We start from the raw sequence: 27,027 nt of genomic DNA on the forward strand, positions 1-27,027 counted from the left end.
CAATTGGCTGGACCAGGGGGCCACCCTTAAGTCAGGGTGGTCCCAGAAGAGAGACCTGAAACCAGACACAGGAAGATGGGGGAGGGAGTGTTTTAGGAAGACAGCACAGTGAATTTCAAGGCCCTGAGATGAGACCCAGCCTCCACCATCGAAGGATTGAGAGAAAGAGGCTAAAAAGTTCTTGGAAACTGTTAAGTGCAGTGCCAGGGAAGGGTTAATGGGCAGAGGCCTGTTCCAGACTAAAGGCTGGAGATGAAAAATGGTGGATGGACAGGGAGGAGACAAATCCTATGGAGGCCCTGCCTTCACAACTCGAAGTGTAATGAGCTAATTCTTTCAGGTCCCATCTGTGCCTGAACAGTCAGTCATTCTTTACCCTCCTGGCCTGTAATTAACCTGGGGATGAGCATGTTACCCTTTCCCAGTGGATAAAAGCCACCCTTAGGACTTCCAGTGGAGTTCTGGGCCCATTTGCTAAGCTGGGAAGCACCACTGGATTCTGACTTGTCCCTATGAGGGCAGTGTAAAACTGAGAACAGAGCTTAAGGTGGACACAAGTCCTTCAGGACATTAATCAAGCTCCTGGATCCAATAGAAGCTGAAGTACAACACATTCCTGATTACATGAGCAAATAAACTCCCTTCTGCTTAAATCTGATGGAGGAGAGCCCCATCTGCCCCAGTCCATGCATCAAGATTCAGAGTTGGACAGACTCTGGCAAGGGTGACTTTACTGGGCTGTCCCAACACCCCTCAGAGCCTTCTCCACAGTTCTGCTACATGTCTCCATTTTACAAGTCATGTGGCTTTGGGCAAGTTTTCCCATGGGATGTGTGTAGCATTGTCAATGAGGCGCCCAGGGCCAGCCCTGGGCAGTGTCCAGGTGTGCTCGTCAATCTCTCTCTGGCTGTCATCACTCTTTGATGATGATAGGACAGGCAGCCCTCACCAAGGGACTCTGTTCACTGTCCTGTCCAGCAAGGGTCTGGCACCTGTATGGTCACACACTGAAGTACCTTGTCAGAGCTCTCTGGGAGCTTCTGTGTCCTCATATGGAAGAGGGCCTGCCAAGTGCAAGGCCCTGGTGGGTCAACAGGTCCCCACTCCCCTAATCACAACACCCTGGGACCCTGGGACTGTCCTGGAATGAGGGCTCTTTCTAGGAACCCCAGACCCTCCCCAAGGAAGAGTAGGGCTTGTGGCTGTCACTCAGTCTCACACAACTTTTTTATCCCTTTTTTTTTTTTTTAATTAAAACAGCAACCAGGTACCTGACCTGACCCATCCGGGAAAGAACCCAGGATGGGTAGGACTTTGTTCAAAAATATATATATATATATTCTTTCTTTTTTTTTTTTTTTTAAAACACCAAAGCAAATCCATAGCTCCTGTGGAGCCAGTCACTCTCCAAGAGAGGGAGGGGAGAGCTCCCCTGGCATACTCTGAGCAGAGACCTTGGGCCCTACTCCCTGGACCCCATCCTGAACAAAGGCACAGTTCTCAGCCTGCTGGCACCTAGAATATGGAAGTGATCAGCTCCAAACCATGCAAGGAAAAACAACAACAACAACAAAACAGCCAAACCCACAAAGCAAAAGAAAAAGTCAACATAGGATAAATTAAAAAAAAAAAAAAAAAAAAAAAAGTGGACCCACAACACTAGAGGTGTCAGGCTGGAGCCAAGTAACCAATGTGCTCCTCAGAGACTGTCTCAGTGCTGGGGTAAAAGCCTCAGGTGGCTCAAGGCACCCCCCTCATGGGAGTCTTGGGAGGATTCACATGGCTCATCCCCCTACTGTGTCCTCCACACCAAGGCCAGGAGAGAGGAGTGGCCACTATGGGCCAAAGTGTGCAAAGTCCATTCAGTTGAGAGATAAAAAAAATATACAACGTGGGTGCAGCCATGGCTGGGCTGAGGCAATAGTCTTGTCCACAGGCCAGGCTGGCTGCCTTCTCTGTGAGGGACAGCAGTGTCCAGCAGGGTTTTCCAGGCCCATCAAGTCCAGGGGCTCAGGGTGGAGACTTGGGGTCCTTACAGCAGCTGGGGCAGAGGCACTGAAGGGGTCCACATGGGACCAGCTGGGAACCCCCACAAGTCTAGTTCTTTGGCACTTGGGACAAATGGCTGGTTGCAGAGTCAGTTGGAAGCAGCCCCCTTGATTCCTCCCAGGACTCCCAGAGCCAGGATGGCAGTAGCTTATGGCTGTGGGAAAGCACTGTCGCAGCAGAGAGGGCTTTGGGGTGCTAGAGGGCCAGAGTCAGGTCCCAGGCCCAGCTCGCTATGAGTCTTCTCCCAGGATCTCCTTCACGAAGGCAGCAATGTCCGTCTTCTTGGTTTTGTGCAAAGTGAAGAAAGGGTGCTCCTGATGGGTGACAGAAGACACAGTCACCAAAGGGGAAACTTCCCCCTCCTTGAACCCACCCCAGCCCATGTGCTGCTCCTACCTGGCAAACTCCTTCCCACCCTTCTAGAACCTCTGCCCCTAGGAAGCCCTCCATAACCATCAGAGGACTCAAGGCTCCTCCTCAGCCCTCCTGCCGTGATCCTCCAGGCACACCAGCCTGCCTTTTCCCCACATGTGCCAGGCCTCTGCCTCTGCTGGACCCGCTGCCTGGAACAGCCTCTCCGCCCTTCCTTCCCCCAGCAGTGAACTCTCATCCTTCCTTCCAGGCTCAGTTCAAATGGCAACTCCTCCATGAAGCTGGCTCTGTCACAGCACTGACCTGAACCAGGATCAGGCAGGGAGGAGGATGGATGGAGCCTGAATGAGTGACTGAAAACCTAAACAAGTGGTGCATTGGCCAGGATGAGGAGCTGCCCCTCTGTAGCCTTGGGTTGCTGCTACATCCCCAGAGAGCCCCACCCAGCCACCATCCAGTCCCAAAGAAGAGCAGAGCAGGTCCTTTCTGTCCACACTCACCATCAGCTCCAAGTAGCTCATGCGCTCTGCAGGATTCTTCCTCAGGCTAGAAGAGAACAGGGTTGAGACCAGGATGTCACAGAGGAAGTGAGTCTAGATAGACCAGGCTGGCCCTTATTGGGTAACAGGGGGCACATGCTTCTGGGGCTCAGGGAAGAAGGGGCAAGACCATCTAGGGGTCTCCCAAAATAGAGGGGAAGCCATGTATGCAAACCAGAGACTTGGAGTCTTAGGGGTTTTTTGATTTTGATCTCTGCAGTGATCCAGGGAATTTCCATGATACCAAACCCTAAAATACTCTACCTAACAATCATACTTGATAGTCTTAATCAGAAGAGGAGACTCTGGGAGAAAAAGGCCTCAATTAGAAAGGGTCAAGCCAACTAATAATTCTTATCATCTGTTTTCAGTGTTTCCTATTTTCCAATTAAAGAAAAAAGACTATGAATTTTACTCTGAGCATCTCTGCCACAACACATAGATATTCATATGTTCTCAACATTTTTTAACTTCTAAATATTTTTAAAATCTATTTTGTTTTTTTTTTTTGTGTGTTTGTTTTGGTTTGGTTTGGGTCTTTGGTACCAGGGATTAAACCCAGGGGTACTTAACCACTGAGTCACATCCCAGCCCTTTCTATTTTTTATTTGGAGACAGGGTCTTGCTAAGTTGCTGAGGGCCTTGCTAAGTTTCTGAGGCTGGCTTTGAACTTGTGATCCTCCTGCCTCAGCCCCCTGAATCACTGGGATTATAGGTGTGCGCCACCGCACCCGGCTTAAATCTTTTATAACCCAATAGTTACTTAGATAAATTTACTTTTAAACTCCATGTAGCTTTTTCCTCTTTAATTATTAATTTCTTGTTCTGTTTAACTATGGGCAGAAAACATGGTCTGTATGATCTTGCTTTTTTCCTAGTGCCTTTGTGAACTGAAACATGATTAGTTTTTACAATGCTCCCGTGAGCATTTCCTAATTTGGTTCCAAGGGGTGGGGAGGCTGACTGGGCTCAGCAGGTCAGAAACTCACCACTGGGCAGTGAAGTCCACAAACTCGGGGGAGAAACGGTCAGCTGGGAGCTGGGGGGATGGCTCCTCCACCACCTGCTTCAACTGCTGGAACGGGGTCCCCCAGGACTCATACGGGAATCGTAGAATGGCCATCTCAATCTGCAGTGGGGACAGTGAGGTCGGCAGGTCCCCCAGTCACCATTATGAACCCACACATTGCAACCAGAAGCAGGGAGGTGGGAGGGACCCCCCTATCCTGGTGCAGTGCCCACAGCCACAAGACAGGCCGAGGGACTGCTGTCACTGACCTCCCTGATACAGCACCACAAACCAAAGATGGAAGCCAGGGGACACCAAGTACTGAGCTCCTCCAGCAAACCCAGCTAACAGGGAATTCAACCTGGGCTATGATGGGTTTTAACTATCATTGGTTTTTCAAACAATCTGATTTTGGAATACTCCCTAACAACCCAAGTTCCAGATGCTCTGTAAAATCTGAGGAGCTGGTGGTCATGCTCACCTTTCTGTGAGACAGCAACCAGCAAAGCACCATAATTAGATAGTTCCTCTGACCCTGGATAGTTCCTCTGCCCCTCTCCTCCCTAATGTCTTCCCAGCACAGACTTATAAGTGTCTACTGCCATTAATTTGGGTCACTGATTTTACAGAGGGGGCAAACAGGAAATAAAATAACACATACACAGCTCTCTTTCTACAGCTGGAAGGAATGAGAGACTGTGGCGACCTGCATCTGATGGGTTCACTTTGCACAGCCCAGTGGGCCCCATCAGGAATGCAAATCTACAGTTCCTTCTCTACAGAGTGTGTTCCCCCATTCAGGGATGCTGCCTTCCCTGAGCAGCCTTGCCCTCTCCATCCCTTTGCTATTGCTCTGACCCCCAAGACAAGTGGCTGGCATAATCTCACCCCTCCTGCTGGGCTGGACCTCTGCAGGTGACATGGGACCAACTGGTCTGTGCACCCACTTGTACTCCTAACCCCATGCCCTGCTTACAGTGGGTTGGAAGACATTGTGGGAGAGACTGGCTAGCCTACAACAAATTTTGGGTTGTCATTTTGACTGCTGGGATGAAAACACAAATCAGGTCACCCTGGGACCCTGCCTGGAATAGCAGAGAGCTCCATAGTTCAAGCACAAGGCCCCTCCACGACAGGCCATAATCACCATAATGAATGGGAGAAACCGCAGTCAAACAAATGCTTGTGTTGGCAACTGGCTCCCAAACAGAGCACTAATTAGTGTGCTGAGAAAGGGCCTTTCCATTAGGCCACAGGCCCCTTCCAGCCAAGACATAAGCATGCCCACAGATGCAGCGGCAGTGGGGATGACCCTGTGTGCACAGGCTGTCCTCCACACGAACCCACATGGAGTGGGTACTTTCTCCCAGAATTTTCACTGATTCAATGTGCAGAAGTGAGGCCCCTCTACAAGCTGCAAGAGGAAGACCAGTGGCTACTACAGTTTACAGTCAGAAAAGTGAAAAAGTATCCAAAGCCTTGACATCGTAATCCTTGTTCAAAAAACCACAAGAAATGAGAAATAAAAACTGCCTTTGGGCACAAAGATGCCTGGTAAGGTGTTACCTGCTGAAGTATTTAGAAACAGCCTGGGTCTATTGCCAGAGGGCCATCCCCTGCAGGCAGCAGGCTTCCAGCCAGGGAAGCAACAGTGGGACCCTGTGAGGCCCCTGTGACACCAGCCTGGCCAGCACTTGGCCAACACTTCCTGAGTGTGCCCAGGTCTATGCCCTTTATGTCACATGGTGTGTGCAGGAGGGGGGCACAAGTGGATGCCCAGAGAGTTCCTGACACCAAAGTCACCTAGAGGGATGTTCCTCGCTGCCTCACAGTGGCTCCCCAGGGAGACTGAGGCTTTCCAGTGGAAATGAAAATCAGAAACCAGGGAAATATCCTCCCTTAGGTCCAATAAATGGTTGTGGGGGTCTTTGGAAGAGATACCTCTAAGGGTTTATAATAATTCAGAGGAATATAAACCATAGGTAATACCAACTGAAAAAGGCAGAATAAAAGTGTGTGTGTGTGTGTGTGTGTGTGTGTGTGTTGCTGGAAATTGAACCCAGGGCCTCATGCACACTAGGCCAACACGCTACCACTGAGTTACATCCCCAGTCCTCCTTTTTCCTTAAGAATCCACACAAAATTCTAGAAGGAAATTTACAACACTGGCAGTTGGTGGTGGGAAAAGAGAGGTGTATATCAGTAGACAAGTATATTCATTTTTGTCCCCTTTTCCTCTCTATTTTTATACTTGGTTTCTATTACTTATGGAAACTCATGGGCGATTAATCTACCCTGTACCATGGCAGCTGGTCTCCAGAGTGGCCACCCCGCTTCTCCCTGAGGACTGGCATCTTCCCCTCACACAGGGAGGCTGGTCTCACAACTTCTCTGACCAATATGAGGAGGCAGCAGCAAGGCTGGGTCAGTGCCAGGGCCAGCACGCCCCTTCAGGAGCCAGCCACTATGAGTTCAATGCCCAGTACCAAAAAAGAAAAAAGAATTCCAATACGCCAACACAGCCATGCTGTGAGGAAGCCACAGGGAGAAGCACAGAGAGGAGCCCTGTGGTGAGGCCTTCTTGGACCTTCCAGCCAAACCAGCCAGTGTCAGGGTAGCAGAGCTCCCTGACTGAGCCCGGCGTGGTCACCAGAAAGACCAAGTGATTAAACCAGCCCCACCTGCTGGTTTCCTGGAAGGGAGGGTGGAGGCTGGAGGTGAAGCTCTATAAAAACTCCATGACCTCTTGGTCTGGTGAACACGTATGTGGAGGTGCTGGCAGGGCGGCAGGCCTCCCACTCACACACCAGTCCTGTGTACCTCTTCCGTCTGGCTGTTTCTGAGTTGTGTCCTTTATGATGAACCAGTAAACAAAATGTCTTTTTTTCTTTTTTGGTACTAGGAATTGAACTCAGGGCCACTTAACACTGAACCACATCCCCAACCCTTTTTATTTTTTATTTGGAGACAGGGTCTCACTGAGTTACTCAGGGCCTTGTTAAGTTGCCAAGAATGGTCTTGAACTTCCAATCCTCCCGCCTCAGCCTTCTGAGTTGCTGGGATTTCAGGTGTCCACCCCCACACCTGGCAAACAGTAAAGTCTTTTCCTGAATTCTGTGAACTGTTCCAGCAAATTATCACATCTTAGAAGAGGGGTATAGGAATCCCCAGGTAACAGCAAGTAGGTCAATGGTATGGGAAGTCTAACTGGCAGTCTGGTGGTACTGAGCCCTTAGCCTGTGAGGTCTGCATGAACTGAAGGTAGATACTGTCAGAACTGGACTACAGGTCACCTTTTAGAGGTCTAGAAAATCTTGGAGTACACTCCCACACATCTCCACAACGCAGATCCATTCGACTAATTCTTGCTATACCCTGCCCCCAACAAACAACTAGCCAAAGAGGTGGGGGGCAGCCAGAAACTTCCCTGGGTCAGGTTCTCCCAGACAGGGAGGGTGCTGATCCCAGGCCATGCTGCAGTAGTCCTGAAGGCTAGGATGTGGAAAAGGGACTAAAGACCACTCCAGCTGGCCATGTCAGTGGACCAACCCAAACCCACCAGAGCCACTGTGACAGCAACGCTCTTCCAAAACATGCCCTTGTCCCCTGCACATCCACCTAAAATGATAGGGGGTGTGGATACAGCCCAGTCATGTTCCTATCCCTCTAATCCATTCTCCACATGGTGTCACAGTGACCCTTTCCCTCCCCCGCCCCCCACAATGGAGATGGAACCCAGGGGCTCCCTACCACTGAGGTACATCCCCATCCCTCTTTTTAACTTTGAGACAGGGTCTCATTAAGTTGCCAGGGCTGGCTTGCAACATGCAATCCTCCCTAGTTGCTGGGAATACAGGAAAATGCCACCACGCCCAGCCACAGTGACCCTTCTAAAGTAGCTTGACCTTCACTCTCCCTCCTGAAGGGTGGGGGCTCTGCCAGGCATTCTAGAAGGAACAAGAGGCCCATCCCTACATCTGGAGCTCAGAGGCACCCCACTCCAGCTTAGCCCTGAAGGTGGCACACCTGCCCCCACTCGCTAAAACCAAGGGCCCTTTCAGTCTTCGCTGGCTCAGGATCAAGAAACCTCACCAGCCTCACGCTCCCAAGCCATGAAAAGCACCAGGATCCCACAGGCGATACAAATTCTGAACTCAGATCATGTAGGACTTTAATCGTTGAACAAACGAACCATTAGTAGCTGTTGCACCTGCAAAGACTTTTGCCATCTTGCTTTGGAGATTATTTATACAGCAAGAGCTCTCTTTGGGATTAGGTGGGATTTCCCAACATGCACCATGAGTGCAGTGGGCCAGACCAGGGGCTGACATCACATCACAGAACATGGAGAACATTCATGATGGGTAAACTGAACCATCGGGAAAGGGACAGTGTCATTCCTAGATAGGAGTTTTTCATTGCACATTTTCTTCTTAGATTTTGAAGCCAACACTTTTCTAGGACCTAACTATTTGACAGACTCCCAATAATTCGTGGCCCCAGGCACAGCCCTAATCCAGCCGCACCTGACCAGTAAGAGCTGGACTCAACCCCAGGCCATACCATGGTGATGCCAAGACTCCAAACATCAGACTTGACATTGTAGCCCTTCTGGTTCAGCTCAGGGTTGATTCTCTCAGGCTGCAAAGGGAATCAGTGAGACATGAACAACCTTTCCAGGGTAATAGAAGCCACCCAACACTCCCTCAGTTAAGTCTTGCCTTCCCCACCCCAAAACTGAGTGTACATTGTGTCCCACCTGTCCATCTGACAGAGAAGGAAACTGAGCCAGGGCCTAATGCTGCCTCGAAGTGAACCCCAGCTGCAGGGAAGGCCAAAGAGGTGCCACCTTACTGACTAACAATGAAGACAGGGCAGGACCTACCCAGACCACACAACTTATCCAATCTGGGGGTGCAGGTAACAGCATGGGTGAAGAGGATGGCCCTCTGTGGCAGGAATCACAGAAGCTAGGGAGGCCCTGCCCTGATGGATGAGGCAGTTCCTGCCCAGCCCTATCCTCTCCCAGCCTGGGGTGGGCACAGAACCACTCACAGCCATGTAGGGCTTGCAGCCAGCATCCATTGTCTTAGCAACAGAGTCCACCAAGTAGCCACTGATGCCAAAGTCACACATCTTCACATGACCCTCCTTGTTGATGAGGACATTGGATGGCTTCACATCTGTCAAGTAGAGGACACACCGTTCTCAGCCCTTATCTGCATAGCCCCTCCTGGAGGCAGGTGCCTCACTCCCATGCCGTGACCCAGGATCTACCAGGGCCCCAAGGATCAGGCAAGGGAACTGAGGCTACAGGAGATGCCACATCAGATACCAGGTCACAGATGGGGGCTCACAGCTAGGATGTGACCCAACTGGGCCCCCACCACTGAGAGGAAGACAGGGTTCTGACACATGGTCCCAGGAGGCACATGTGTCCACTATCCACATTCTGGACATGAGACCTACTGAGCAGAAGGTGACAGGTAGACAGACATGTCAGTGAAAGCACAGGGGACAGGGTCTGTGTGTACAGACACTAGGTCTCCCCACAGATGCACAGTAGGTGACCAGCACAGCAGGAGTCTCCAGACAAATGTGCACATGAAACACACACACATACCACATGTATGACAACATGAATAAGGGCAAAATGTGCAGAAAAAGACCCAGAAAGTTCCATGCCAAACTGTCACCCCAATGACCTGGGGTAGGAGCTGAGATGGTCAAAGGTAACTCAGCCTCACTTGTCTGGATAAGCAGCTGGTCCTCAGCAGTGCAGAGGAATAGCTACAACAATATCAGCAACCTGGTAAGTCCAGGAACTAGCAGCCAAGTAAGAGGCTGGTGGCTAATAAGCATGACCGTCACTGTAGGAAAAATCAGAGTCATGGCCACCACAAGCATGGAGGCCAGGAGGGAAGAATCCTCAAGTGTGAACTGGATTCAGACTCAAGGCCTGGCCTGGACATTTCACAGTATGTAAACTGTACATCAAAACCTTGGCCAGGACAAAAGTAGTTCCAGTCCTTGCTCCAAGCACGACCAGCACAAGGAGATGTGGGCAAAAGCAGACTGGACCCCACGGGACACATTACAATCTACCCCTCCCCAAACCTTAGTCTGGCAGGGTGGGGACACTAACCTCTGTGGATCACAGACAGCTTGCTATGCAGGTGCTCCAGGGCCCGCACGATCTGGGTGGGGATAAGAGGAAGAGACAGGACTGCTGTAATTCCAGGCTGCATCCACCATGACACACCCCCTACACACAGGACACAGCCCTTGTCACTTAGGCTCCTACCCACGCCCCAACATCTGCCCCAGCCATCTTGGTGCAGACATGCTGGGCTCCTGCCTTCCTCTCACCCACCAACTCTGATATGAATTGCCAGAGACCCCTGCAGATCCAAGCTGCATCTTCCAAGGGGCCATCACCGCTGCCTACCACGCTCCCTGGCTCCTTTCCCTCCACTGGCAGAGCCATCTCCCTGGGGGCTAGGTGGTGGGGGAGCCTGAGGCTTGGGCACATTTTAAATATTTCCAGATACTGTCAGGATTGAGACCCACAGGTATTCCTGGCCCCATTTCCCTTTTTCCTTTGGCTGCTGGGATGCCCAAGTCCAGAGTTGCTGCCTTCCTCTAGGAATGTTTAGGCTCAAAAAGCAAACACTTTCCTACAGCTCAGCTTATAACCCTGTGAGTTGGAACATTTTCAGTATGAGGCAGTAATAAATACTAAGTCCCTTTTACAAAAATGGTCCCAAATGAGAGTTGCATTCCATGGCCTGGAGGCACCTGCCAAATCTATGGGACTCTAGGAGCCCAAGGCCCTGGTGTCTCCTCAGTAATGCAGGACTGGTCCAGGTGAAGGTGACAGACCTCTGAGGGGCAGTCACTGTACTCAAGAGTCATCAGTTGGGCTGTGTGCCTGATGGGCAGAGTCTGGGTCTCTGCCGTGGATCCAGAACACCTAGCCCACTAGGCCCAGGACACTTACAGACACAGCAATCTCCCCCAGAATGTCCTCTGGAATCGTCATGTTCTTATCTAGCACCTTCCGGTAGAACTTGTCTAGGGATGTATCCATCAGCTCCATGCAGATCCACACATCTCCCTGCAGGGAAGACAGCCAGAGCTCAGCCCAGCCATCAGAGCTGCCTGTGCATGGACGACCACAGGCCCACCTCACCTTCCTGGGCCCCACCTCACACAATCAGCCTTCTGAGTGCCAGCCTTGGTCTCCACCTGAGAAGGGATGGAAGGGACAGAAGGGACATGTGCCCACCCACTGGCCCTCAGGTGATCCTGCAGCTCCTGGCCACTGCCATTCTGCCAATCAGCTTCTCTCGCCTCTCCCCTTCCTTTCCCCTAGGCTGTCCTACACTGCCAATCCATATGCCTGTCTCCATGGGCTCTGTTGCCTTGGCCTCCTCCACCTGACCTGATTCCATGGCATGTCCAGGAATGAAATCACAAGGCTGACAGTGTCCCTTCAAGAAAGCTTTAGGATATAGAGGAGACTGCCCAGCTCCACGAGCTGGCCCTGCAGCCCCTACCACTGTTCCTCATGCCAACTCAGTCCAACTCTGCCCTTGCCTGCAAGGACCTGCTCCCTCTTCCCAGCATGTCCAGCATACCCTTCAGGATGGTCTGCTGGGAAGGCAGAGACCCAGGGCCTCCCTGTAAGTCAGTGGTGAGGAAAGCATCCCACTGGGATGTGGGAAGGGGGAGATAGCCAGGGGGCCATTCAACAGCTCCACAAAGGGGGAAAGACACCATCAAAAGCCCTCCCATCCAACCCAGCTTCTATTCTCCCTCCTCACTCTATGTCATCACCTCACTCCTCACTCAGGCTGATTATTCCACCCACCCAGCTCCCTGGGCCCTGTTCCCTGGCCTCACCCTCGACTCCCCTCTTCCCCATGTGTACTTCTTCCCAGAAATCTGGAGTTCAACCCAGAACCTTACACCTTTATGGATGCTACCTGCTTGGGGCCCGCCCCACCCACCAGGCACTACTGCCAGGAAGGCAGATGGCCATCCAGACAAACCACAGCACTCACTGAGTGCCAACCCCCTGGCCACATCATTGGACCTTCATGACCACTTTGGGAGGCATGCACAGTCACAGGCCTCAAGGAAACCAAGGCACAGAGCAGGGCGATAACAGCTGGGTAGCAGGGGCGGTGGGCAGTCCAGCTCAGGGTCAGTGATCTCAGGAGCCCCTCTGTCTCCACCTCAGGTGGATAGGGAGCGACTGACTTTGGCTCCCCCATGTCCCCCTGAGTCCCCAGCACCTGGCACACAGGAGGGAACTGAGTGACAGTGGATCACTGGCCAAAAGATGAATTGATGGCAGGGAACATCCCCTCTCCTGCCATGCTGTACCTCTCTGAAGAGAGCCCCATAGAAGGTGACAGTGTAGAAGCAGTCAACTGTGCGCATGTTGATGTCCAGGTCCATAAGCAGCCGCTTCTGTTCCTGCGAGTTCACTGTGGCCCGGATCCGCTGAAGGGAAGGGTTGTGGTTCAGGGGTCACTGTGGCAGGGGCAACACCCCTTACCCATCACATGAGGGCCAGGAGTTCTGCAGGCCCACAGCCTGGGCTACCCTAAAAAGCTCAGCCTTATCACTGGTCACAGTGAGGGACAAAGCCACATAGCTGTAAGTCACCCTTCAGGTTCAGCCCCCACCTCCCTGGCAAGAGAGGGCCCTGCTTACCTTCACAGCCATGATGGTGCCACTCTGGGCATGCCGCACCTTCTCCACCACCCCATAGGCTCCACGGCCCAGCTCTGAGATGGTCACTAGGTCATCAGCCTCTACCTCAAAGTTCTTGGGGGACATAAAAGACAGGGGGTTGGTGGCCACCAAGCCAGGAGCTGGTCCTTATCCCTCACTCAGTGGAAAGAGAAGATGACAAGTTAGTCAGATCTGGGCCAAACCTCATATGAGCCACTCCCTGGTGTGTGGCCTTGGGCAGATCACTTGAGCCTCATATTGCTCTCTATTGAAAGGTGAAGCACCAACATCCAAGGGACCTCATGAGAGGCCCATTCCCTCTTTCCCTCACCCCACCCTGACAGAGCGATCATTCACTCAACTTCTATTTACTAAGCACCTACTATGTACCAGTCCCTATTTTAGAACTGGGGACTCAGAACAGACCAAAGGTCTGACCCATACAAAGGTTCCCTCTACTGGGAGACACCCACACACACAGGAGTAAGCCAGCAGATGAACAGGACATCAGGTGGTAAGAAGTGCCAGGAAGGAAGGACAAGCCCAGGAAGGGCTCAGCCAAGGAGAGGGGTCTGTGTCAGGACAGCCTGGCACATGCTATGAGCACTGCCTGGTCTGAGTCAGGCTTCTCAGTGGCTGGTGTCCTCCTGAGGGACCAGGAGTGCATAGAGTGCAGACTCCAGGGTCTAACCCGAGAGATCTGGGAGGCCCAGCAATCTGTGTGTCAACACACTATTCACAGGTGACACAGGGGTGGAGGGGCTCATAGCCCTCAGTCTGAGGTCAAAGAACATGCCATCTCTGGGCTCCCCACAGCCTCCCAAGGCTGCAATGATCCCCATTCCAGACAGGAAGGTCAAGAAGCAGGTGACCCAACACCAGGGGAGCAAGATGCCCAGCTATCTGCCACCCACAGTCACCTCCCAGTGGCCCTGCAGAATCAGCATGACCCCTTATCAGATGAAATGAGGGAGCCCCACCCAGGGTCCAGCCAGCACCTACTCTGTCTCCAATGGTGATGAAGGTCCGCGAGTCCAGGTTCCGGGGGGGTCTATGGAGAGAGTAGAGTCTGTGAGCTTGGGGAGAGCCATAGACTCCCTAAGAGAAGGAAAGGGCAGGTGGCCTGGCCTTTGGGGGTGACTCTTAGAGTGACCTCCTTTCATCAGTTGCTAAGTATCCACTCAGGGCTAGACATGGGGAATGGGGGGGCATTGCTCATGAGCCCCCAATCAACCACCTGGCCTGGTGCTACCCAGCCCCACTCCCTGTTGGCTCCCTCCACTGGGCCCCCTCAGGAACCCTTTCTAGGCTGAGCCAGGGTGAGAAACTGAGGCAGACTCACGTGGGGTTGGGCACAGCGGGCTTAGTCATACAAGATATCCTTAAGTCCTTCCTTCTCTTGGATTTTCCTAAAAAGAAGAAAAGGTGAGATATCTGGTCATCAGATCCATCAATGTTCCCTGTGCTGGACAAAGCTGGGGACAGAGATAACTCAGGTCCCCAGGTCAGAGTTGCCCAATGTAGTCAGTGCCACAGGGGGACAAGGCTCAGTCTACTGTCCTAGAAGGGAAAAGTGGGCAGCACCTAGCACGGGAATGGGCTCAGGTCTGCTCCCTGACGCTGGGAGAGCCCAAGCCCCACCTGCCCCCTAGAAGCTATGCCACAGCCAGGAACCATCATCTCAGAGCTGCCTGGCCCCACACATTTCCCATATTCTGCTGGGGGATGGGGATGGAGAGGGGGCTTGGGCAGCCCACCCAGGGACACAGCCTCGGTGATGAAGGCCAGGTCTGACCAGCTGAGGTTTTGCCAGGCACCAGCACTCCCGACCCTGCAGAAGACCTATGTCTTGAGTTTCTGTTATGGGTTGAACTGGGTCTCTCAAAAATTCGTATGTTGAAATCTTAACCCCAGGACCTTGGAATGTGGCCTTATTTGGAGATAAGTTCTTTACAGAGGTAATTAAATTAAAATGAGGTCACTAGGGTGGGCCCAAATCCAGTCTGACTGGTGTCCTTATAAAAGGGGAAACTGGGACACAGAGAAAGGGAGAGAGGGAAGGCAAGGTAAAGAGACACAGGGAGAGATGGCCACCTGCAAGCTAAGGAGAAGCCTGATGGATCCTTCCCTTGCAGCATGAGAAAGAACCAGCCCTGCCCAACCTCCATATCAGACTTCACCCTCGATGGTGAGAGACAAATTCCTGTTGCAGAAGCTGCCCAGTATGCTGTGCTTCACTGCAGTTGCCCTCACAGCTCCCCCTCCACTGTGCCAACCTTGATAGAGGCATCTGAGGCAAACCCAGCTCTATTCCGGCCCCAGCTCCACTCCCATCTCCTCCCCCAGCCTTGATTTCCCCATGTGTCACTCTGTGCAGACACCCACCTCAGGTAGCTGGGGCAGGAACAGGCTAGGGAGTCCTTGGTGGGGGCAGCAAGCCCTGGGCATCATACGCATCGCAGCTCAGGGATCTCCACCCAGGTCACACCTGGGCTCAACTCCCATCTGCCACCATGGGAACCCTGCCTCTCTCAACCTCAGCTTCCCCACTGCAGCAGGGACACTGACCCCAGAAAGGGCTCTTACAGGAAGAAAACTATAGGGGGAAAAGATATTGGAGTAAGACACCAGCCTGCAGCTCAGGAAGCAGGGACTTCCTTCCTCCCAGGATCCCGCCTGCCCCAGAGGCCCATGTTGCCTCACTGCTCAGATCAGGAACCTGAGGGCCAAGTAAAGTACATGTGGCTACCGGCATGCAAAGCATAGGGAGCAGGGCTGCTGGCTCCCCAGTCTGGTGCCTCCTGGAACAAGAGGCTGTCCAAGTGCCTCAGCTTCCCAACCACGAGGTGAGGGCACCAGTCAGGGTGAGTTCGGAGCAGTGGGGCCTGGGGCCTCCGGAGCACTCCCATCGCCATGAATGTCCCACTTTTGCTGCCCTTCCCAAGGCTACCTGGGAGGCCCTCACCCCTCCCCACAGCAGCCCCAATCCCTGGGACAGGCAGGAGGCCCTGCGCCCACACCTTCCTGGCACTGGGTTGGTACTAAAGAAAAATCTACATTTCTGGAGGGAGCAGGGCATGACAGGGCTGGCACACAATGGAGCACTCCTGAGTTAGGACTGCCCTTTGAACATGGCACAGCCATCATCTGATCAGCAGGAAAAGCAGGCACCAGGGAAGCCGGGAGCCTGCCAGGTGTTCCCAGGAGCTCTGATGTCAGGCTCCAATTTCTGAGCAGAGAAGTAACTTGCCCAGGGCACCAAGTATCTCCTGGGTGGCAGAGCTGGGACTAAACCACAGCAGAGATGTGCCAACCATAGACCTGCCCTTGGAGGAGCTTCCGCCCACTTCCCTGCCACCTGCCCTTTGTGCCCTCACCTACCACCCCACAGCAATGGCCACTGGGGCCTGGAAAATGCCCATGGTCCTGCCACCACCTGCCAAGGAGACCTTAAGCCACCTCTGAGCCACGTTCGGATCCAGTCTCAACCATGCCACAGAGCCATGTAGGTGGAGCCCATGCCATCAGACCCAGCTGGGAGTGACATAGGAGGTGACTGATTTGCAGACACCAATAGACCAGGCACAACCTCAAAGCAGCCCTGATACACCTCAGTGGAGAGACAGGCCCAGGTCTAGGATCTCATGCAGCACAGTGAAGTGGTCTCGGGACCCAGAGGCCACCCAGGATTTCCCTGGTCTGGCATATTCTACATGACAAGAAAAAAAAAAAAAAAGAAAAGCCAAGGTGTGCAGGACCACCATCTGGGCAGGGGATGCAGGTTACACTGCAGCTGGAAGATGACAGGCATTGTAAATCTTTGCACCCAGTGGTGACAGCAGGACACAGACTCTGAACCTCAGGCACTGTATCTGCAAAAGAGAATATGGCAGAAATGCCACCCACCCTCCATAGAGGTTGCAGGACTAAGCGAGGGGGCCTCTCGGCAGGGCACTGGGCACAGGGCTGGGCACACAGGAGGTGGCCCTATAAATGGTCACAAGGTTACTACTGCCACTAGGTAGAGGTGGAAAAAAAAATCCACCTTTAAATAATGAGAATTATAGGTAGTTTTTAATCTTGACTTGAGGCTCTTTGTAATGATAATATAGAATCTCATGATAAAAAGTAAAACTCTGCTGGGAGCACCCAGAGCTCAGCCTTCACCAGGTCCAAGCAGACCTGGCCTCTGCGGGGTGCACAGCAGCACCTGCCCTCCTGCACTGCTTCTGCTCTTGGCTTCCACCCACCTTCCTTTGGCTCTAGCCTGTCAGCCACCTCACCCCACGGGTTTGGAGATGTCATAAGATGGCCCCCTCCCCAGGCCTCAGTTTCCCCATCAGTCAAGGGCATGTCCACACCCGTAGCTGGACTGGGTGGTGAGGCCAACCCCTCCTCCCCAGCTGGCAGCACACAGCCTGGTCTTGCCACCTGCCCTGAAGGGATACGGGCCTGCGTCAGGAGTGACCTGGGCTCCATGGGGCAGCCGTACCAGCTGTCAGAGTGGGTGAGGCCACCATGGAAACAGCCCAGAAACAGGCCTCAGGCCACCAGTGACTGCCACTATCTGCTATCAATGTCAGGGCTGGGCCAGATGGCCAGGCAGCCTGGGGCTACCCAGGTGTGGCTCAAGGTGGCGACCGTCACCACAACAAACAAAGGCTCTTGGGCTACCATGGGCAAACCACAAGCCCGCCAGCTCCAGCTCGCAGGGCCCTGGTACAGGCGAGCCCAGTGCCAGGCGGCTGCATGTCCTCAGATCACTCTAGACTCACAGCGGCCCCCCAGGCAGGCAGTGAGGAAGTCAGACTAGGAGAAAGTCAGAGAATGGTCCAAAGTCACACCGCGATGACAAAGGTGCCCATAGACAGATTAAACTCCTGTCCTGTCTCCTCCCACCGCCCCTCACTCAAGCCACTGCCCACTCACCATTCCTTGAAGAAGATACCTTCTTTCCCACCTCAGGTCCTTTGCCTCTGCCATTCCCACTGCCCAGAATGCTCTTCCCTGCAGCGCTATCTAAGCTGGGACCCAACCCTGCCCGTTGTCAATTCAGAGGATCCCTGGCCACCCCAACTAAGACCCTTGTGACTAGCTCTCCCTAACTCCTCCTGGTGTCTTTCACAAGTGACCACTCTAAAGCCAAGTGGCCTGGTGGCCTGATTCAACTGCAACTCAGGCAAGTACTGAATCTCTCTGGGCATCAAGACCTCACCATGAAGAAGGGATAGCAGACTGAGCGCCAGGATTCTCAATGCCATGCCTTAGCAGGGCCTGACCGGAGGACATTAGAAGGGGCTGCCTGTGGCAGAGACAGTGCCAGGCCCTCCACCCAGAGAACCCCTCTGTCCACGCCCTCCACAACGCCCTGAGGAAGGGTTTTCACAGGTCTATTGTACCACGTAGATCAGAGGGGAGGGTGACTTGACAGAGGTCACCCAGGGAACTGGCAGGTGTGGACAAGAAGGTAGATCTGCTGGCTCCAACATCCAACCATCCACAGAGATTAGGCTGCAGGGTCCCTCACACAGGGAGCCCGCATACACCATATCCAGTCCCGTCCTGTGATTTCCAATGACAAAAATAACAACTGCTCCTAGTTCACCATCCCTGACTCCTATCTTTTGGGTATTCTGGGTGCTTCTCATGGTTCCCGATTCCCTGGGTCCTGAGTGCACCTTAGGAGTAAGGAACTGATGTGGCTGCCGAGATGTAGGTGGCAAGATGTCCCATCCTCACCTAAGCTGGTCATCCCATCCTGCAGGGTCATAGGGAGACCTCAACCAGACCAATCCACAACCACTCTGAGGGGAGAAGTTTCACCTCAATAGCTGATGTTTATTGACCACAATGAGCCAAAGCCTGTGCTGAACACCTGACATTCTCCCCGGGGTCCCAGATGCTCTCAGAGAAGTCCCCAAAGAGCTTTTGGGAGCCACAACTGCCAAGCATTCACAGGGAGCAAGGAGAGACCTAACAGGGCCCCCCTTTCCCTCAAGGCCCAGAGGTCCTGTCCTGGGGCTTTGGAGAGAAAGCGTGGGGATGAAGGAAGGGCCTTTAATTTACTGAGCACCTACTACATGCCACTCCCAGGCCTTCCCCATCTAGCCTCATAGCCATCCCATGCCCCCAGCACGGTCTGTTCTCCTGCCTCACAGGTGAGAAACAAGCTAGGGCCAGAGAGGGAGCTGCTCAAGGTCAGTCACTCATGCCTTGCCCTCTCACTGCCCAATTGCCTGTGGCTACCTGGTCAGGCCCTAGCGCCTGGGCCCTGGGCACCTCCCCATCTGTTCAACTCATAAGGCCTGCTCCTCTGCAGAGTGCAGGCCACCATGGCAGGGGGAAGGTAGGACTGGTGTCCAGCAGGCAGAGGTCAGGGACACACAACACACACACAAGCCCTACCACAGCAAAGTGACTCTCCAGTCAGAGATGTCCGCAGTATTGAGGCAGAGAAAACTACACAAACAAGAACCACCAATGCTTAGAGGAAGGGAGATCGGAGCTGAGGCTGACGCAAGGAGGAGGTGGCACAGGAGTCAAAAGAAGCCAGGTACAGGAACAGGGAGCAGACCAGGGAGAGGCTTGCTCACCCAGCAGGGGGACCAGGCAGCTGGCCTCACAGAAATCAACATGAGCGATAGTCATCTCCTTCCCCCACTGGACCTCAGTGGGCTGGGCCCTTCACCCCCAAGTGTACCAAAACATCCATCTTGCCAGGCAAAGTGGCCCACTCCTGTAATCCTAGTGACTTAGGAGACTATGGCAGGAGGACTGCAAGTTTGAGGCCAGCCCCAGCAATTTAGTAAGACCCTGTCTCCAAAACAAACAAACAAACAAACAAAAACCCAAGAACCAGGGGTATAGCTCAGTAGTAAAGCACCCCTGAGTTCAATCTCCAGTTTAAAAAAAATCCATTCCCCTTGACCCAAAAACTGTACCTCCAGCCACCAACCCCTACACTATAACTCCCACTGACATTTAGTGAGCACCAACTACATGCCAGGCATGGGTCATTCACTGAGTGCCAGCAATGCTCCTCACTACCTCCTGATTATGCCCAAACTTCTGCACTGACATCCAAGGCCCTTCACAGCCCTGTCCCAAGGAACCTGGCCTGTCAATTCATGCCTGCTGATCACACACTCCTCATGACAAGCATCTAAAGCTAGTAACATAAGCACAGTGATGCAGGTAAGGAAAGTCAGAGCTGTTGATACAGCTGCACAAGCTGAGCACTGCACAATTTGCATTACATCTCATCTGAGCCTCTCAGCAACCCTATGAGGCTGGAACTAATGTGATCTCCATCTCACAGATGAAGAAACTGAGGTCAAGGGTTTATGAAATCAAAAGCCTGGCACAGAGGATTGGTGAAGGTTCACTGGGGCGCCAGGAGCTGTCTCCCAGGCACAGTAAGCACTGACAGCAAAAGAGCAGTTTGTGAAAGAAAATGCTCTGCACAGAACGTTCCACAGAAATGCAAGAAACTGTCTTTTTGTTCCTTTGGGATTTCTGTGCACAACTTCAGCTACTTAAGTGTAAGGAATTTAAATAAAATTAATGAAAAAAAAGAGGCCTGGTTAAGTCTGGGTCCTGGTACTGCTGGAGTCTGGGCTCCAGTGTCCTCATCAGTCAAGGGGCAACTGTGTTCATCGTGCGTGACAAGGGTACCAAGCAGCAGGCTGCTCAGAACTGCAGTCAGTGCCCCAGAGACTCACCTGATGTGATACACCAGGGCAGAAACAGAGCCAGGCCTGAGCCCTGCCTTCCCCAGACCACAACTGAGTAGTCACAACATCTGCCCCAAACCACTCTGAAAAGGTCAAATGACAAGGAGTGGTATCAGGAGACCTGGCTGCTGTGACACCATGGACAAATCAAACTCTCTCTGTGAGCCTCAGTTTCCTCCCTTCATGTGTGGGTGCAATGGCCATGACCTCCAGAAGAGGGCCAGGAAGGGTAAAGTGTTGTTAAGATAAGCCTCTGCTCACAAGACAGACCTTTGTGACCTTGGGCAAGTCACTCCCCAACTCCAGGCCTCAATTTATTCATTCATAAATGGGGGTGACGACAACACAACACGTTACTGGGTTACCACGAGAGCCAACTGAGATTGTGCATATAAAATGCCTGCACAGATCAGGGGCTGCTCTGACCTGGACCCCTAAGTGCATGATGAGCCCCATGCACCAGGCTTCAGGAGGCCGTGACTGGGAGGGGGCTTCCATGTGAAAGGGGCACTTCCTCCGGCTCCAGCTCTGGGCTGTGCTCCCAGAGGCCTCCACCTGGGTAGTATGAGATCAGCCAGGCCATCCCAGGCCCCGTGCTGCACCTTCTGCAGAAGGACCTTTCCTTAACCAGTGCCCTCTTAGCTTTCATTGTTACCATCACTACAAAGCAAAATCTTACAAAGCATGGGGGCATTGGAGAAAGGTGTTCTTGGTAAGAAAAAACACCAATACATGGCTCAAGTTCAAATTCAGCACTGACCAGTAACTCCAGTGTCCCCGGACTTGATGTGTCTCATTGCTTCTCACTCTCAGCAGCAGCCCTGGGAAGTGGCTATTTCTCATCCCTTTCATTCAAAAGAAGAAACAGGCTGGAGAGGTCACAAAGTGGGTGGGGGCAGAGCCAGGCCCAGGACCATCCCTGCTGTTGGAAGTTGCTGCAGGTGAGTGGGGTTGGGGTAAGCCGTGACAGCAGAAGTCTGCTCTGGGGTCCACAAGAAGGCTTAGTCACAGAGAAGGACAAGGAGGGCAGGGGGCATCCCCCATCCTATGCCAAAGCTGTCCTTGACTGGCCTCTGTCACACCACCATCAACAAAGCACCTCCTTACTGGGTGGCAGCAACCCTCCTTGCTCCCACCAGCCTCCTGATGATGCCCAAACTCCTGCACTGACATCCAAGGCCCTTCACAGCCCTGTTCCAAGGAGCATGCCTGTCACTTCACACCTGGACTGGGAATGTGGCTTAGCGGTAAAATTCCACTGGGTTCAATCCCCAGTACAAAAACAAAAAATCGATTTTTTAAAATGCCAAAGAAAAGTAAACAATGATTAAAATAAAAGTTAGACAGCTATTGAGGGAGAAGGAAGGGAGATCGAATTCACAGGGGTTGGGATCCCAGTAATGTTGGATTTCTTTAGCTGGGTATTATGTACACAGAATTCATTTGACTCACTTTTTTAAATACAGAGGTACATTCAATGTATCCTTTTGGTGCCTGCAGATACATTTACAATTTTTTTTTTTAAAAGGAAGAGGGAAGGCCCACCTGCTGGGACAGAACACCAAAAGAAGGGGTCACAGAGCAGGGTACAGGCCTGACCATGGGCCCATACATGGCAGGAGGATCTGGCCAAGCTACCCAGGGCAGGGGACTGGTGGAGAGAGGGGCAGTTGGACACAGCCTTCCCAGAGAAGCCAGGGCAGGCCCTGGGATGCCAGCTCAGCTATGACATCCCAGAGAGGAGTCCACAGGGCAGGAGGAGGGTGACAGGAACTAGTGATGGGGACCAGTGCCTGGCACTGAGGGTGGAAAACTGATGATCCTCTCAGGACTGGACAGGACCCAGACTTGGCATCTAAGTCTCAGAAGTCTCTGCTCTGCTGTCTGTCCTGCGTCATGCTCTTGACATGAAGTTCCTAGGTCCAGGAGGCTGTATTCCAATTCCCATACCATGCCACCCACATGTCCCCTCCAGTTTTCTCTCATGCTGGATGCCAAAGTTAGGGTCAGGGACAAACCTGCAGAAAGACCCAGTCACCCCAGTTCTCTGCTCCCCACCTGCCCTTCCCAGGACACCCAGAAGGCAAGCCCCCAGCTCCAACTTGGGGACCAGAGGAATAAGAAGTTCTAAAGCCTGATAAATTCTGGCCAGCATTAAAACACCGTACAGCTAGGGAAGCCTCATGTCACTGAGCCCACAGTGCATAATCAGAAGCCCCAATCCTGTTGATTTGCTCTACAACGAACAGTAGTCACAACCATAACAATTATAAAACAATAACAGATGCCATTTGCTTGACAAACACTATCTCTGATCTTCACCACCACACTGCCAGGGAGGGGTGTTTACTCCCATTTTACAGAAGAGACCGAGGGTCAGAGAGGGCATGCCACTGGCCACGGTGAGGAAGCTGTGGAGCCAGGATTGGAACCCAGTCCCACCCCACTAAAGCGGAGGCTCCACCCCCACTTCCTGCCTCTCTGAGGAAGGGTTCCTTGCCAGTAGAGGCAGTCTTGCTGTGAACAGTACCTGACACTTCGTCACTGGGGAAAGAGGCTGTCTGTATTCACACAGGCAGAGTCCCCATTCCCATTCTGAAGGTGAGGGAACTGAGATTTCTCCTCTGAAAGAGGGGCCACATCCAGGAAACAGAAATCATTTACAGAAAACATAAAATATACCACATGTGACTTGTCTGATGTTACACTGCAAAAGGAACCTGGCTGGGATCTGAGACCAGGTAGTCAGGCCCCAGATCTGAGTTCTCAACCTCTCCACATCTGTCTTCTGGGAGCTCAGGTGGAGATCCACCCTGGCCAACCCGGCTGACCCTGTACCGCCTCCACTCTTGGCCCTCCCTGAGCACCTAGCTACACATCTTAACCCCAAGGAGTCTCTTGGGCCAAAGGCAGTAAACATTCACTGCCACCTGTCCCTGCTCAGTGAGCAAGAGGAAGCAGAGCCCTTTGCCTAACAGAGGAAGTTCCTGGGTGGGACAGAGGGCCTACCCAAGGGGTCCTGGCCCAGCCTGAGGAGGCCAGGCCACATCCAGCACCTCAGCTCAGGGCCAGGTGCTGCCCATGGGCTGGGCACACAGCCCTCTCCCACCCAACAGGCCCAGCATCACCCTGTGTGCAGCAGGCAGCTGCTGGCTGGCATGCCCAGGGTGAGTCAGCACCACCGGCTGCTGACTCACCCACCGGAAGCCCAGCTGCCCCAGCCCTCTCCCCACACAGGCCCACTGAGAACTTTGCTCCCTTCAGGCCCTGAGCCACGGGCTGGCTGATAGAGAGTTTCCTGTGCGTCACACCAGGGGTGGGGAAAGTCCCTGAGGTGCCACCCTCCAGTCTTTCCAACAGCCGGGAAAGGAGGGGGGACTGAAACCACAGAAGGCAGGGCCAGTCCGGGCCAGGCCAGCACAATGCTCCTTAGAGCCTTACAGGGCAGCCAGGAACTATGCAGCCACTATCCAAGCCATGTGAAGATGAGCCATGAAATGCTCAACGGGTGGCACTCCCAGAGAGGCAGGGGGCAGAAGGAGGCCCTGTTGTGAACAGCAACAGAACACATGTGGTGCCCCCCTAGGACACAGGTGGCTGCAGACTCGGATCATGCTGACCACATGTGTCCTGCACACCAGCCCCAGCACCAGCTGCCCTTGCCCTCTGACCCCAGCCAGAGATGGTATGGGGAAAACAGCAGGGTTATGGGACCTACAAAGAACTCTCCAGGCTCCTGGCACAGAAGATAGGACAGGTGCCTGCTGCCAGGCAGAAAGCCCAAAGGCAGAGCACCCATAAGGTCCAGTGCCAGCCACTCCCTCCTTGTTTAAATTCCTGAGGAGGTGGAAAGAGCTCTGTGCTGGGGCCCAGTGCCCAGGACAGGGAAGGCATGGGTGAGGACCCCTATTCTGTGCATTCAGTTAAGTTAGTCCCCTGTGAGATCTTGGCTTTGCATCTGTCAAATAGGTCAGGTTGCAGTGGCACACACAATGTGCCAACCGGGAAGGGCTACACACAGGAGAGGCAGCCTCTCTGTCTCAGTCCATCCTCCAGGTCTGGCCTGGCCTTCAGAAGATGCCCAATGGACATGGGGGTGGTGGAGATCAGCGGGTCAAAATGTCCCACAGCTTAGTCAAGCATCCAGCACAGGAATGGGACACAACAAAGCACTGGAGAGACCACTGTGAAGACAGAGTCCTGGTGGAACCCCAACTCCATGTGTCACAGTGATGCATCCTTTCTTTATCTATAAGCAGGTTATGACAAATAAATGAGACAACACATGGCAGTGGATAAAAGCTTGTTAAGTGGCAGCTCTTAGGATTTTTGGACATTGTAGTTCTCCAGACCCCAAAGAGGATACAAGGTCCCTGGGTCTTGGTCCCTGACAGCCATGCAATCCACTGATCATCATGCTGGAAATTCATCCTGGCTCTCTCTGCAAAGGCCCAGTGAGGGCAATGCCAAGCCTCAAGTCACACAGCACACAGTGGGGGGGAGGGGTGTCCAGCAGTGTCCCCCCACAGTGCTTTCTACCAATGACCCCTTCTCCCTTCACAATCTTGCAACTGCAACTATTATCTTGATGAGGCATCTCCTGCCTGGAAGAGCTAAAATGTCTTCAAAAGCAAAGAACACTTCCAACCCCTTCCCGTGCTCTCCTAAGTGGAGAAGTATCTGATTTCCCGGTTCCCAAGATCCATGAGGTCTGCACAGTGCAAGTTCCTCCCCAGCCACCTCCCCCAGCGAGTGCCTCCTGAGTTACTCACAGCGGTTGGGCAATGGTCAGGGATCCGGCCTCCCACTTATGTAAGACGTAATTACCCTGCCCACCCAGCTCCAGCCCACAGCCACCGCAGCCGCCAGCTGCAGGGGCCAGGAAGGGCCCACACCCTCCCCAGGACCCCACCGGCTCCGGGGGTCTGGGCTCCTCCAGAGAAAAGAAGGAAAGGAGACAAACCCTGAAGAGCTGGCCCTCTAAGTGCTTGCTGTTACCTTCTTCCTGCTGGCTCTACAGCTAAACCAGAGGTAAGGCCCTGACCCCACATGGATGAAGTTTTTCCAGTAGAAGAAACGGAAATAATAAGATGTGCAGCAACTGGCCCTTCCTGAACACCTATTATGTGCCACACATTGCACAGTGCTGAGCTCTTTACCACTTCACCACACTTGCTCTTCTGCATTCACAATCTCATGTCATACTCCGAATATTCAATTTATAGATAAGGAAACTGAGGCCCAGAGGTATTAAAGGGTTTGCCAGAGGGAGGCAGCAGCAGGTTGAGAGAGCTGGGAGTCAGCCCATTCATTACAGACGTCCGGTTTGGAACTCTCTCACAGAGCCCAGCCTACTGAGACTCAGACATGCCAAAAACATCCTTTCCTCTTCCTGAAAAAAATCCCCCTTTTGCCCTCCAAGTCTTGTCCTTCCCCCGCCGCATGACAAATCCTGCTGCTGCTGCTGCTACTGCCACAGCCACCACAGCCACCTCACAAAAATTTCCAGGAAGGCCAGTTACTTGGAGAAGAAAAGAGCAAGCCCTGTGCACGGCCAGCATGCTGGCCTGGCAGCTAGCCCAGGTCCCAGGAAGCAGGGACAGGCTGGGAGCAATCAGCCTGAAGACACCAAGTACAGGAGCGGTTGAGCTCCCCAAGTGCAAAGAAAAGCTGCAACTCAAGTCCAGGGGGAGCCCACAGAGAGGGGACTATGCTAGGGAGGGGCGGGAGGCCAAGAGACGTTTTGGGAAGACAGGGTTGCAGGATAGGGTGCAGAGCAGCCAGAGATGGGGCAATGTAGAGCCTACAAAGATGGACAGAGCTGGGGGAGGGGAGGACAGAGCCTTCTGAACAGGGGTGTAGTCAGGACACCTGTGTTGGGGACACAGTGAGGGCCCCCGAAACAGGAATACCTTTGGATGCCAGGTGGAGAGTAAAGTTAAAACCCATTCTGGACACAGCCCCATACCAGGGGGGATGGCAGACATGGACCCAGGAGGGGATCAGAATGAATCCCACCTGGGTACAGCTTAATTTCTATCCAGGCTGCAACCCTGAGGCCTAAATGAGGACGTCAGGGAGATGGTCCTGATCTGGCATGGGGTGGGCAGAACGAATTCCTAGCTCGAATCCAGCCTGGGAGATCTCGGCCTGGGTGCAGTCCCAAGGCCTAACCTGGGGATCCAGGTGAGGTACCAGGTTGGCACAGGACCTACGCCAGAACAGGGAGGGTTTCTGAGTCGGGGTGTTGCTGCCGGGGCCCGGCACAGGACGGGGTAGGACCACACAGAGGTAGGGGTTGACGACTGGAATTGGACGCGGGATTCAGGCGTTGTCCTGGCGGGCGCGCCTACCTTTCGACTGAGGCATGCTGGCAGGCTGGCTCGAGGCAGGCGACTCCATGCTGCAGACAGGTCCCAGGCGACAGAGACTAATCTAGAGGGCGGCGGGCTCCACCAGGACCGAGAGCACTCATGGCTGCGGGCGGGCGGCCCGGGCGCGACGAACGAGCAGAGGCGGCAGCAGTGGCGGCAAGTAAACGTCTGCGACGGGCGGTGCCACAGTCAGACTGGGCAGTGCC

At 53.3% G+C, this 27,027-nt stretch overlaps 1 protein-coding gene across 1 annotated transcript; it reads right to left on the bottom strand.

Annotated features, from left to right (window-relative positions):
* Window positions 1-1,317: 1,317 nt before the first annotated feature.
* On the bottom strand, window positions 1,318-27,027 carry Map2k3 (mitogen-activated protein kinase kinase 3). Its single transcript, XM_047546336.1, has 12 exons — window positions 26,801-27,027; window positions 14,057-14,123; window positions 13,717-13,765; window positions 12,694-12,807; window positions 12,361-12,480; window positions 10,970-11,086; window positions 10,115-10,166; window positions 9,025-9,152; window positions 8,533-8,610; window positions 3,950-4,089; window positions 2,922-2,967; window positions 1,318-2,363 (listed from the first exon to the last, which is right to left on the bottom strand). Exons 1-12 carry the CDS (start codon window positions 26,847-26,849, stop codon window positions 2,280-2,282), a joined length of 1,044 nt encoding a protein of 347 aa, XP_047402292.1. The 5' UTR covers window positions 26,850-27,027; the 3' UTR covers window positions 1,318-2,279.

The sequence above is a fragment of the Sciurus carolinensis genome, chromosome 3, assembly GCF_902686445.1.
Source record: "Sciurus carolinensis chromosome 3, mSciCar1.2, whole genome shotgun sequence".
NCBI classification, from domain to species: domain Eukaryota; kingdom Metazoa; phylum Chordata; class Mammalia; order Rodentia; family Sciuridae; genus Sciurus; species Sciurus carolinensis.

Bases quoted from the DNA above. Each gene is read 5' to 3' on its own strand.
- Map2k3 (XM_047546336.1), bottom strand. From the start codon at position 26,849: ATGGAGTCGCCTGCCTCGAGCCAGCCTGCCAGCATGCCTCAGTCGAAA. The intron at 8,611-9,024 runs GTGAGTGGTTCT...TTCCCTTTGCAG, and splicing joins GCTGCAAGCCCTACATGGCT to CCTGAGAGAATCAACCCTGA. The intron at 2,364-2,921 runs GTGAGTGTGGAC...GTCACCCATCAG, and splicing joins TGAGCTACTTGGAGCTGATG to GAGCACCCTTTCTTCACTTT.